The 13,952-nt window shown below is 44.7% G+C and overlaps 1 protein-coding gene across 1 annotated transcript; it reads right to left on the bottom strand.

Annotated features, from left to right (window-relative positions):
• Nucleotides 1–321: 321 nt before the first annotated feature.
• On the bottom strand, nt 322–4,325 carry LOC143747119 (gap junction beta-3 protein-like). The gene is made up of 2 exons (XM_077239615.1): nt 4,233–4,325; nt 322–3,036 (listed from the first exon to the last, which is right to left on the bottom strand). The coding sequence occupies exon 2, from the start codon at nt 2,947–2,949 to the stop codon at nt 2,017–2,019; it is 933 nt and encodes a 310-aa protein (XP_077095730.1). The 5' UTR covers nt 2,950–3,036; nt 4,233–4,325; the 3' UTR covers nt 322–2,016.
• Between the last annotated feature and the right edge of the window lie 9,627 nt (nt 4,326–13,952).

Genomic DNA, 13,952 nt, shown 5'->3' with positions numbered 1-13,952 from the left:
TGCTGCGGTTACTTGCATTCCTCTGCGGTTGGCCTGTCAGTAGCGCGGTACTGCAATATTGCGGTTATCGCGACACCCCTACGCGTTAACCAATCAGGAGCCAGCTTGCTGCTGTCACGTGGTGAAGTAAATATATATTAAAATCAATTTTTTCATGTGGTAAAATGAGACATTCATTTTGTATGCTATTTATTCCATATCTAATCTAGATTATATGAAACATTATTATTATTCTAATGTAAAGAGAACCAACATACTTTAGTGCAAGAACATAGTTCGTGTCTGTGTTGTGTGAGGGAAAAGAAACACAGGACAGTTTAATCACTTTTGTAGTAGCCTAGGCTGGCTCCATTTATCATCAAAATAAAAATAAATTACAGATTAGGTGGGTAAGGGCGAGGGTGATCCTCGCTCCGATGCGGGACAGCAGGTCATTGAACTGGGCGCGGGACAGGCGGAAGTACCGCTGTAAGTGGCCGTCATCCAGGCGCAGCTCCTGGAGCAAATGGTGAAACTCGCCGAACTGGGTTCGCCTCCGAAGGGTCTGGTGGACCCAAATACGGCGATGATGGTCCCTACGCCGCTGTTCTGCTCTCCAGAGCAAATACAGAGCGGTGACTCTCTCGATAAATGACCCATCAACAACAGACATCTTGTAAAAAGATGGCCGCCAACGGGATTCGAAAATTTGAAACTTTCGCCTCTGACGCGTGTAAATTTTGCTTCAAACTTTTGTTTTTACGCGCGTCAGTTTCACTCTTGTCGCGCGAATTAACACAAAGTGGTCTAGCGTCAAACTAGACGCGAATTTGACGTACTATTCGCATCCGGTGTGAACGCACAGTTAGGACAATGAAAACATGGCTCACAACAATGGCACAAGTTGATGTGTGTCATGTCCAACAGGACAAACTGGACAGTAACAAATATGCAAAACATTCATTTCTGTTAACGGGATAGTTTCCTTAAGAAATGAAAATTCTGTCATCATTAAGTTGTTTCAACAGTTTCTTTCTTCTGCTGACCACAAAAGAAGTTATTTTGAAGAATGTTGGTAATTAGTTGATGGACCGCATTGACTTCCATAGTATTCTTTTCTTACTATGGAAGTCAATGGGGTCCATCAACTGTCTGGTTACCAAAATTCTTCAAAATACCTTCCTTTGTGTTCAGTAGAAGGAGGAAATTCATAAGGGTTTGAAACAACTTGTGGGAGAGACAGAATTTTCATTTTTGGGTGAACTATCCCCTTAACTATCCCTTTAATTTGCACTATTGCTCTACACTATGAACAGAGTAAAGTTAGTCTCTGTTAAACTTCCTTCATGTCTTTAATAGTTACCATAACATTACAGAATTCATTAATGTATTATTAAGGTCAATATAGACTAAAAACCTCAATATTATCCTATTAATTTCCTGATTCCTCAGCTTCTGGGAATGTCCCCACCAATCTCAAAACCAAACCTACGCCCATACAATGAAACCACTCTTCCTCCTATCGTTCTTGGTGCATGTGAAGGCGGAGGTGGGTTTTGTAAGGTGTGTTCTCCATGAATGCCTTCCTGGTTATTTGATGACTCTTTTGCTTTTTGAGATTTCACCTTTTGTTATTTCTATGAAATGAATGAGAAGAATGAATCAGAAGAAAAGGAATGCTTTCATCAGCACTATTTCTTAAGATCATGGTGATAATGCAGTAATTTGAGCAGGTATTGAAGTCTAAAGGATCTAGGCTGTTATTCCAGGTTTGAACCCAGGTAGCAGTGAAATCACAATACTGGTTAATCCCCACTTCACCATTAGGCGAAACACTTAATCCCTGCTATTTTCAAGGGAAATGTATTTGGCATACAGAATTTTATGAACCTTCTGAAAAATGACAAACACCCAAGACTGGCAGTTCAAGAGGTCTTGATGGACAATGAAAGACTTTGGGACTGTCCAGACCTTCAAAGCCTGTTTTATACCCCTAAATGACTTTGTAAATACTTGACGGAGCGGGAAACATGTTCTTTAGAGGATAGCAGACTGTATCTTGTACATAGGTACTGAGAGATTTGGAGCAGAAGCTCTCATGTCCACGCTCAACCTGTTGGCTGGCTTAAATTTTGGCTTGACTTCAGATTTAAACTGCGGTTTAGACCCAGGTTTATACTCAGACCTAAAGTCTGGTTTAGACTCCATCTTATACTGGGGTTTGCTGTCCAACTCATGCATAGGAAGGGTGCAGTTGCTGTCCTCGTCTCGGTATCGTCCATCAAGCGGTGTGCTACTTCTGTGGGGTCTCTTAAACTTGTTGGCACAGCGAATTACTCGTTTTGAGATCAGATAGATGATCTCACAGACACTGAGCACTATGCAGAGTGCCGAAGCTCCAACCATGAAATAGGTGAAGACTCTTTTCTCTGTGGGTCGGCCAATGTAACAGTCCACAACGTTGGGACACGGCTGGACTTCACACTTCACCAGCCGTGGCAGGTAGAAACTGTCGTAGATGTGATGGAGAATGTACAAGAAGGTGATCTCGAGGGCGGTCTTGACAAAAAGGCTGATTAGGTACGTCCACCACAGTCCACCGTGCTTCTTCCCCGTGTTGTCGTAGAGCTTGACTTTATTACCATGCTTCATGCGGTACTTGCATTCGCGATCTTCACGGTACTTCACGTGCATGACGACCATCAACGAAGGACAAGTGACGAAGATGAGCTGCAAAGCCCACAGTCGTACGTGGGAAATGGGGAAGAAGTAGTCGTAGCAGACATTCGAGCAGCCCGGCTGCTCTGTGTTGCAGTCAAAGTCCTTCTGCTCATCGCCCCAAACTTTCTCTGCCGCTACAACGTAAACCATCACTCTGAACACAAAAACCACAGAGAGCCAGATCCGGCCGAACGCAGTGGAGTATCTATTCACCCCACTAAGAAGGCCTTGAAAAGTCTTCCAGTCCATGGCTCAGAGCAAAGACAACTCACTCTTATCTTCTCTGAATTCTTCCTCTGATCCTCTTCCACACTGAATCTGTCTGATAGAAAAAAACTGGAGAAAAAAAATCACAGTGAGAGAAATAATTCAAAACAACGTATTGTAATAAAAAGAATATGGTGGGATAGTTCAATCAAAAATGCTGTCATCATTTAGGCCTATTCGCCCTCACAATATTCCAACACACTAAGAGCACGTTTTCACGACAATGATTTCCTAAAAACGGGAAGAAAATTCCTTTACATTTTTCGTGTAAAGACAACAACTTTGTCAAAAACATCCCTGTTCACACGCCCCGGGAAAACAACTAAAAATGCTATATTGTTCATGCCAGGCCAGTAGTTGGCGATGTAAAGAAATTCTATTCACCTGTAGTCTGAACACGTAATAATCTAATGACAATCTATTAATAATATTGAAATATTATTATCCCCAAATATTAATCAATAAAAGACAAACAAGTTGCCTACATAAAAATTGATACATGAGTAAAAAGTCATAAAAACAACTATAAAATCATCTGAACGCATGACTTCATGTGCAATGAAAAATTAATCCGTTAGTCAGAATGCTATTGTAGTACTTAAGAAGGCTAAATAGGCAACAGAGTAATGATAGTTTTATGGTGCTCTTTTGTTATTTTGAAACTTGACAGACCCATAACATTTTCCCTCAACGTACACATGTGTTGAATCTGCGGCTGATATCTATTGTTTTTTTGTTTTGTTTTTTTTGTAAACTGTATAGTCTAAGTAAAATCAGTGCCGCTCTTTTTCTCGCTACTTTGTGTCCAGAATTTCTTTGCAATGGCTGTCGGCGGTTTTCGTTTTTAATTGTCATTCGCGGTTTTGTAACACTGATTATAACAATATTTAGTTTTGTAAAGGCAGGCATATTTATTATAATAATTTTGAATTGTCATTCGCGGTTTTGTAACACTGATTATAACAATATTTAGTTTTGTAAAGGCCGGCATATTTATTATAATAATTATAACAGCGCTTCTAGAGATAGATTTCAAATAAAAAAAATCAACCGACTAAAATCGTAAGCGAAAGCTCAATTGCTATACTTTACAAAAGTTCAACCACTTTGCCTTCAATTCCAGATAAATAAATTTGCTTTGATCAAGCAGAAATTACATATCAAGGTAAATGAACGGAAACGAGGAAATTATCGTGATGAAAAACTTTTTAGCGCAGATGATTGTCATTTGAACAAATTGCACAAAAACAAAGAGTACTACTTACATTGGATGTTTCACTTCTCTTATAATTCAACGCCTGTTAAACTCTTCTCTTCTCTTTCTTCCTTGTGGATCTGGTTTAGTTAACGCCTCACTGGGTGGAGTTCAGTATCCAGACTAGAGGACACAGCTCTACCATAAACTTCTTACCTTAAAGATATAGTATGATAATTAAATACATGTTTTTAAAAATGCCTGTGTGTAAAATGCTCGTAAAACCATCATGCATTCCCGTGTATTATCTTAAATGTCCAATGTGAACAAAGCATTGTTCTTATTCTGATGTTACAGTGTCTAAAATTACTTGGTAACATAACTCCATAAAGTTTTTGTTGTTGATATTATTGTTTTGAATAACCTACTCCTAATATGCATTGTGTTTTGTGGGACAAACAGGAAACCCTTGCCTGTGAAGCAAACATTTTTATTTAATTATCTTGGGTAATTATTGTTTATGTATTCCAAGCAACTCTTGCATGGTAAATCCTTGGCAAAAGACCTTCATTTGGTTTGGACAGAGCCGGCGGCAGAAACAAATCAATGGACGGGCATTTAATATTCTTGGGGGGGCCTAATTATGACAAACAAATAAATTGGGGGGGGGGGGGGGTGCTTACATGCGCTTCATGCACGCAAGGTCTCGCGCTCTCTACCTCTCTGCCGTGCGCGCTGTTTGAACGTATATTCACGTAGACTTTCGAAAACCGGGACATATTCTTCGTAGCCTTTCGAAAACCGGGACATATTCACATAGCCTTTTGAAAATGTTTTGAGCCTTTTGTATATCATAATTCTTATGAGCCTTTTGTATATCAGGGAGAGTTTATAAATTTCCCGGGACAGGTTGTTAAAAAGAAGAACAATCCCGGAAAAACCGGGACGGGTGGCAACAGCTACAACAGTTTCACAGCGATTTCAATATCCTAACTATAATTAGCCTATTGCCCAATCATATTTCGGCTATCATGAGATATCATGTTACAGTTATAGCCTATAGGCTGTGAACTAACATGAACAAACAATGAACAGCTGTATTTTTATTAACTAACATTAACAAATACAGTAACAAATGTATCGCTCATGGTTAGGCCCTAGTTCATGTTAGTCATTAACTAATGTTAACTAATGAACCTTGTCTGCATTGTTCCGTGAACACAGCATGCTATAAGCCAACTTCCTATAATAACAGCCAAATAGTCACAAATCTCAAGTTAAGTATTAAATCAACCATGCATAATCAACTACGACACACTCACACACATATTGCATATCAGTGTCAAATGCATAATTTACACCAAGTCTGGTGCAACTTACGAAGAGTAATAAAACCAACTGGCCTACTCACGTTCTTAATACAGCTGAAGTCGACGTTTTGGGGATTGGAATCTCATGAGTTTCTCTTTCCATTCGTTTCTGAATAGGCAAAACCGAGCACGTCGCGTCGCTATAACTTTACCGAGATGCTGCGGTCAGAGCGGCTCAGCGGGAAACCCCTTTTTTGTAAACAATCAGTCAAACTTCCGGGAGTTTTTTTTATAAGATTAGCCTATGAGTCAAACATTGCACTTAAATACACATCAATAAATATATAAATACTGCACGTAAATTATTATTATTAAAATAATTTATTATATGCAAATTGGATGGAGGGGGGGCACAGGACCTCTCTAGGCGGGCCCGGCCCCCTAAGGCCCGCCCATAGCGCCTGCCTTGGGTTTGGATGTGAGTTTATCTCAACTTGATTCTCCTTATGTCAATGTTATAGTTTTAGCTGGTGGTGGGACCCTAATGGTTAAGGATTTGGGATGGTAATACAAAAGACTGGTAGTTTGATTCCAAGTAAACCAGAAGTTTAGTTTTCCACAGGAAAAGTCTCTGTGGTTCTTTGTCATCAAAACGAAGAGAAATTCTGTTCGGTCACTCGTGAGAAGACCTGACTCACTGCTAAAACATCCACAAGATGATGATTCATTCTCTGCTTCGGGCATAAAATAAGCTCTAGTTTTCACACACAAAAAAAAATCTATAATTTTGTTACAGGACTGCCAGCCTTCCTTTTAATGTGTTTTCAAAGTATTAAAGGAAATCATGCCTGTTATTCAGGCCATATGAGCTGTCAGAACTTTTTTTTTCAGCAAGAGGAAACCGTCTCGGTTACGTATGTAACCCTAGTTCCCTGATAGGGAACGAGACGCTGCGTCAAACGCTGCGGGAACGCCCCTGCGTTGTGCGTCATGAAGCACGTATGGAATCAGCCCAATGGAGAGATGAAACGTCATAGGCGGGTGACGTCATCGACCAGGAAACTATAAAGCACCCCAAAAACACAAGCGCATTAGCTTCTGATAGGCTTGAAGGAAGCGCTAACGGGAGTGCCGGGAGTATGGCGGAGCGACGCAGCGTCTCGTTCCCTATCAGGGAACTAGGGTTACATACGTAACCGAGACGTTCCCTTTCAAGGGAACTTCGAGCTGCGTCAAACGCTGCGGGAACGCGAATACCCACGTCGCCATAGGACCAAATGACCGTCATGTGAGACTAGCGCACAGAGGACGAGAGCACCTGTGCCCCAGGGGTAGAGCTTAAGTCTAGGTCATAGAACTTAATAAAAGTATGCGGTGAAGACCATCCAGCCGCATCACAAACATCACTCAGGGAAACCCCCGACAAAAGAGCTTTAGAAGCAGCCATACTCCTGGTAGAGTGAGCTCGGACAACCAAAGGTGAAGGCTGGCCAGCCGACTCATAAGCAAGTGAGATAGCCTCAACCACCCACTTGCTCATTCTCTGTTTAGACGCCGGACACCCTTTCCTGGGTGGCCCGAAACATACAAAAAGTTGTTCTGATTTCCTCCACAGGGCAGCTCTGTGGACATAAGCGTCTAATGCCCTAACAGGGCAGAGTGAATTAAGTTTCTCCTGGTCCGATGACATAAATGGAGGAGGACAGAAAGCCTGCAGAACCGTAGGTCTAACAATATTAGTAGGAACCTTAGGAACGTAACCTGGTCTAGGATGCAGAAAAGCTTTAACCATGCCAGGTGCAAATTCCAGGCACGAGGGTGAAACCGACAGAGCCTGCAAATCTCCGATTCTTTTTAGTGAAGAGATAGCAAGCAAAAAGATAGTCTTAAAAGTGAGAAACTTCTCGGGAACTTCTTCGATAGGTTCAAAAGGAGCTAGGGAAAGACCTTCTAATACAATGGCCAGATCCCAAGTCGGCACCCTCGTACGAACTGCTGGCCTCAGCCTCAAAGTGCCACGGAGGAAACGAGTTATAAGCGGGTGTCTCCCAAGAGAAACTCCACTGAAAGGGACGTGGTAAGCAGCTAGTGCCGCCACATACACCTTTAGTGTGGAGGGGGATAACCCTGTGGAGAAGCGCTCCTGCAGGAATTCCAGCACTGCACCCACTGGGCAGTTAACTGGGTCCTGCAGGTGTTCTCCACACCAAGAAGTGAAAAGTTTCCACTTCAAGGCATAAAGCTTCCTCGTGGATGGAGCTCTGGAGTTAAGAATGGTCTCAACAACCTCGGTTGAGAGACCGGAGTCTATGAGCTGGGCCCCCTCAGAGGCCAAGCCCACAGTTTCCACAATTCTGGGCGGGGGTGAAGTATCGTGCCCCCCGCCTGGGAGAGTAGATCCCTCCTGACCGGGAGCTCCAAAGGAGAACCGTCCAGGAGAGAAATCAGGTCCGCAAACCATACTCGGGCCGGCCAGAACGGGGCTACTAGTAGTAGACTGACCCCGTCCCGGCGGACCCTCTCCAGAACTCCTGGTAACAGAGCAATCGGGGGAAAGGCGTACAGACGTGACCTCGGCCACGGCTGCACCATAGCATCCAACCCCAGGGGGGCTGGAAGAGTGATGGAGAACCACCGATGACAATGAGTGGTCTCCTAGGAAGCGAATAGGTCCACCTCGGCGCGACCGAAACTCAACCAAAGGAGCTCCACCACCTCGGGGTGGAGTCTCCATTCCCCTGGCCTCGGCCCCTGCCTCGACAGGGAGTCTGCTACCACATTCAAATACCCAGGGAGATACATTGCTCTCAGAGATAGTAGCTTCCCTTGGGACCACAGGAGGATCTGACGGGCCAACTTGTAAAGCCGGCGAGACCGCAGGCCCCCCTGATGATTTATATAAGAGACCACCGACGTGTTGTCTGATTGAACTAACACATGATGGCCTCTCAGGTCTGTTAGGAAGTGTTTCAGAGCCTGAAACACAGCCAACATCTCTAGACAATTTATGTGCCACGAAAGATGATGATCCTGCCACAGACCTTGGGCTGGGCGACCACTCATGACCGCCCCCCACCCTGTGAGGGAAGCATCCGTCGTTAGCGTTATGCGACGACAAAGAGCCCCCAGCACAGGACCTTTGGATAGGAACCAAGTTTCTCTCCACATGACCAGAGCACGAAGGCAGCGCCGCGTGACTTTGAACGTGCGGAGCGGATTTCCCCTCGGGGAGAATCCCTTGGTCCTGAGCCACCACTGTAGCGGTCTCATGTACAACAGGCCGCAAGGTATAACGTTGGACGCTGCTGCCATCAGACCCAACAGTCTCTGAAACTGCTTGACAGTGAGTAGCTGGCCTAGCTTCACTTGTTTCACAGCTGAGAGAATCGAAGCGATGCGGGTCGGAGAGAGTCGCGCCCGCATCGATACCGAATCCCAAACGACACCCAGAAAAGTGGTCTTCTGGGAAGGAGATAATACACTTTTCTTTGCGTTCAGCCTCAACCCCAACTTTCTGATATGAGCGAGGACGACATCTCGATGCCGAACCGCCATCTGCTCGGTCTGAGCTAAAATCAACCAATCGTCGATGTAATTGAGAATACGAATGCCCTGAAGCCTCAGAGGCACTAGTGCTGCATCCATGCATTTCGTGAAAGTGCGGGGAGATAAAGCTAGGCCAAACGGAAGAACCCTGTACTGGTACGCCTCGCCCCCGAAGGCGAACCTCAGGAACTTCCTGTGTTGTGGAAGGATGGACACATGGAAGTATGCGTCCTTCAGATCTATCGTGACAAACCAGTCCTCGGACCTGATTTGAGACACGATCTGCTTGATAGTGAGCATCTTGAATTTTAGCTTCCCTACCGAGCGATTCAATATGCGCAGGTCTAAAATTGGACGCAACCCCCCATCCTTCTTTGGAACGATGAAATATCGGCTGTAATAACCTGACTCCAAACTGGGAGGAGGAACCCGTTCTATAGCCTCTTTTTGAAGGAGCGTTTTCACCTCTTGTTCCAATACCAGAGCCTGCTCGGGGCCCACCACTGTGTGCAGAACCCCTCTGAATTTTGGTGGACGACACCTGAACTGGATAGCATAACCCTTTTCTACTGTCTGCAGGACCCAATGAGATATTTTTGGAAGGCTTTTCCACTCTGCCAGAAATTCTACTAAGGGTACCAGCCTCTCGAGACTGGCCTCTGGTGTAACTTGAGCAGCAGACGCAGCGCCCTGTAACGGCGCACCGGCAGGGAACAACTGGTCTGACCGCTCTGAGACCCTCCTCAGAGGGAGCGAGCGTCCCTCGGGAAAGCGCTCGCTGGGATCGTCTGTGCCCCGGCATAAAGGCGGGGTTGGCAGAACGAGCCCCTGAGGGCACCGAGGAGGAATGGGCACCGTAAAAAGAGGTGAACACCTTTCCGCCTCGGTGGGGACCACCCTCAGCATCCTGAACGGCTTGGCGTCAGGACTTCTTCTTAGCCGAAGCCTTCTTAGCCAATATAACTGTCCTCAGATCAGTTCTACTGGGAGAAGGCTTCGGCTGAGAGTGTCGCGGCTGAGCCCACTGTCCAGCAGGGGGAGCACGAGACGCGACACTCTGCCTCTGCTGCGCTCTATGTGATGAGCTCGAAGACGGCCGGGGCTGCTCCCGCCCAGCAGCCCCAGGGACATGAACTTTAAGGGGAAGAAACTTTTTAAAAGCTGCAGTTTGTTTCTTTTCTTCTTGGAATTTATCGATAACTGAATTCACAGCATCACCAAACAACCCCATGGGAGAAAGAGGAGCATCTAAAAGAAAAGCTTTTTCTCTCTCTTTAATATTAGTCTGATTTAACCACAAATGTCTTTCTGCGGCCACCAGAGCTGCCATAGAACGACCCATTAATTTGGCCGATTCTCTGGTGGCACGCAGGGATAAATCAGCAGCCTGACGCAGTTCGCGAACTACGTCAGTACTGACCTCCTCACTCTCACTCATGTCCCTTAGCAGATCAGCCTGGTATGCCTGCAAGATTGACATAGTATGCAGACATGACGCAGCCTGACCTGCTGCCAAATATGCTTTACCCACCAAAGCCGAAGTGTTTCTTAAAGGCTTGGTGGGTAATGCCGGTGCCTTAAAAGATGATGCTGCTTCGGGGGAGAGATGGCTCGCAAGCGTCTCTTCCACACGAGGCAACGCACCATAACCATGAGCCTTGGCTCCCATAATATTAGCGTATGTTGAAGTCTGGGGACTAAACACTCTATATGACACCGGTTTTCTCCATGATTTCGACACCTCGGTGTGGAGATCATGGAAAAACGGCAGGCACCGGCGTGGAGGCTGCACACGTGACGGCAAAAATCTCTCATCCAACTTTGATTTAGAAACAGACTCCTGTCTAGTCACTGGCCATTCAATATTAAGTTTTTCAACAGCTCTTGTTAACACCTCCAAAAGCTCATCACTCTCAGGAGTGTGGGGTGGCGAATCCTCCACATCTCCCTCAACACTAACAACATCAAGTTCCTCAGAACTGGATAGCATTGGTGCCTCAGCCCGAGCGGAAGAAACCGCAGCGCGTGCTTCCGAACCCGGGACTGAGGCACTGGATCTCACAGGTGAAGGGAGAGATAAGGCAGAGCCCGTCTCAAACCCCGCTGTGAGATCCATCTGCGATCCCCACGATAAGCGCCGCCGCTCTGCCTCGGCAGAAGCGGGACCCGAACCGCGGGGAGCGCGCACCGAACCGCTCTCCTCAAAGAGCGACCGGCGGGAGCGGAGCGTCCTTAACGGCAAACGCTCGCAATGCTCACAGTCTGCTCCCTCGAGAGCAAACTGGGCATGCTGAACTCCCAAACAAACAACACAAAGATCATGTGTATCCCCGCTCGTTAAATAACGCGAGCAGGGAGGAACACACTTTCTAAACTGCTGTTCGTCCGCCATAATCTCTCAATATATATATATATAGGGATAAATTGTTTGTGTGGTGCAGGGTATGTAAGACAGACAATATCACACAGGGACAGATTCACATGTAGCGCGACTGAAAGCACAGAAGCTAATGCGCTTGTGTTTTTGGGGTGCTTTATAGTTTCCTGGTCGATGACGTCACCCGCCTATGACGTTTCATCTCTCCATTGGGCTGATTCCATACGTGCTTCATGACGCACAACGCAGGGGCGTTCCCGCAGCGTTTGACGCAGCTCGAAGTTCCCTTGAAAGGGAAATGAAACATTGCAGAAGAAACCATAGGCGTAGCCACGGGTGTGCCAGGGTGTGCCGGTGCCGGTTGCCGCTTGATTTTTTCCCAAACCAGTTGAGCGCAAGCCACGCCCGTTAACCGAAAACCACACCCCGCAGCGATGACTCAATTTCATTGGTCAACTCTTATCAAAGCGCTGATTGGCCTCACATCGCTGAAACCCAAAATACAAAGCGGATGCACAAGTGTTTATACAAAATTAAAGGTTACACAGAATTTACAACTTATAAATAAATATGATTTTAAAAACACAAACAAACAGAGCAAAAAAGTGCTTAACAATGAGAAAACTACACGTTAATGTATGGAACAAATTTTATAGGTTTTACTTTTAACAATTGACTTTGATTTTTGTTAAATTGCATTATTATATGCTCTGCAGCACTTTGAGATTGCTGTAATGTATAGTGCAAAATTATTATTATTATCTACAAACACAAGAAAAAGGTTTGTCAAAAACAAAACATTATTTTCATTACCTGAAGTCTTCCTACCTAGCATAAAATTTAAAATTATTTGTTCGCATAAACTTAATGATCACAGAGCTGTTTGGCCACACAAATCTAAAAAAAAAAATATATATATATATATATATTTTTTTTCACGCGTTTGCCTTTTATGGATACAAAAAGCAACATTCCATACAATTCAAAATTTCTAAAAACTTTAAACTTTAAAAGGATGCATGAAAGGAGTTTTTATGTGCAGTTGCTACTGTTAACAAGAATTCATAGCACAGAACTGATAAATAATAAATAATACTTTTAACTTATCTACTAATTAACATTTTGAAACACTGTTAATTACCCTGTACCTGTAATTACCCCCCTCCCTCCAACACCCACACACACACACACACACACACACACAACACAACATACAAACTTGTGCCATTTTAAGCTTGGTGCGAGTAATTCATTGCCACAGACTCTGACAATTTGTGGCGTACCCTGACAACCCTTTTCCCTCCTTTTCCTGTATGTCTACTTTAGTCATGCTCTGAACCATAGCTGTCAACCCTCCCGTTTTTTCCGGGTTTCTCACGTATTTTAGCTCTTTTCCCGCTGTCTTCCCGTTTTAGTATTTTCCCGTAAAATATCCCGTATTTTTACGCTCTGATTGTGTGAGACGTACAAGCTCGGGCAGATTCGGCTTGAAGTCGTTCATCCTCGGATGCGGCGCCGTGCGCGCTGTTACAAAAAAAGCCGTGCACACAGCAAAGCGAAATGGGGTCTTGCGGGTCTTGCGCACCCAACACATCATTTTTGCCGCGCTCGTACAGACGCGTCGAGTATAAACCATGCTATAAACAAAGCTTGACCCTAACTCCGTGTCAGCGTGCGCTCTGATCGGTACAGACCTCTCCCGAATCATCTCCTGCAGGAGCCTCCGAACTTCCGAAGCACCACTAACTTCGCCTCCGTTTCCCTCGTAAGCTGATATTAGTAGTTAAACATTCTCTATGATAAAACATTTTTTGTAAAAAATATTTTAATAAAACGGTTTTGGCGGTTATAGAGTTCTAATTACGGTGTTCAACTATAACCGTCGGTCTCACGGTTACGGTCACACCCCTAACACACACACAGACACACTCCTTCTCTCTCTACCTCTCTCTCTCTCTCTCTCTCTCTCTCTCTCTCTCACACACACACACACACACACTCTCTTTCTCTCTCTCTCATATATACACACACGTCTCTCTCTCACACTATATGTAGGCCTATGTAGTTATAAACTCTTTAGACTGTTAATGATTAGTGCTTTTTTTAAAAAAGTTTGTGGGTAAGAATCGTGTAAAAAAATCCCTTATTTTGGGGATGGATTCCGGGAAATCTCCCTTATTTTCAATGTTCAATGTTGACAGCTATGCTCTGAACCAGAAGTACTTTTTCTGGGGCATCCAGCTTTCAAATGCTGCCTCGAACCAGTCTTGGTTGACTTCGGGCCACTGCTGTTTGCTGACAGCCGATAATGGGACCTGGTCGTCTAGCAGCTCGCCTTAACTCTACTGCACGTTTTGACACCGACATCCCTTTCCCAAAACAGTAAAATGCAGAGATCAGTTTGGTTGGGTTGTGCTGCATCTTTTCAAGCTGCTTGGCCATTGTAGTCATGGCATCACTGTAGTTGGAGTTTTCAGCCAGTTCACCAAGTAGTCCAAGCATCCTCTTCACAGTAGATTGAGGTAGAGATGCTGTTTAAAAAGAAAACAATAAAAAC

The sequence above is a fragment of the Siphateles boraxobius genome, unplaced genomic scaffold (assembly GCF_051911475.1).
Source record: "Siphateles boraxobius isolate OS27281-9 unplaced genomic scaffold, OSU_SipBor_1 22, whole genome shotgun sequence".
NCBI lineage: Eukaryota > Metazoa > Chordata > Actinopteri > Cypriniformes > Leuciscidae > Siphateles > Siphateles boraxobius.
Note: the sequence above shows the minus strand (reverse complement) of the source record. Positions and strands in the feature narration are given on the sequence as shown.

Coding starts and splice junctions, on each gene's coding strand:
- LOC143747119 (XM_077239615.1), bottom strand. CDS start 2,949: ATGGACTGGAAGACTTTTCAAGGCCTTCTTAGTGGGGTGAATAGATAC.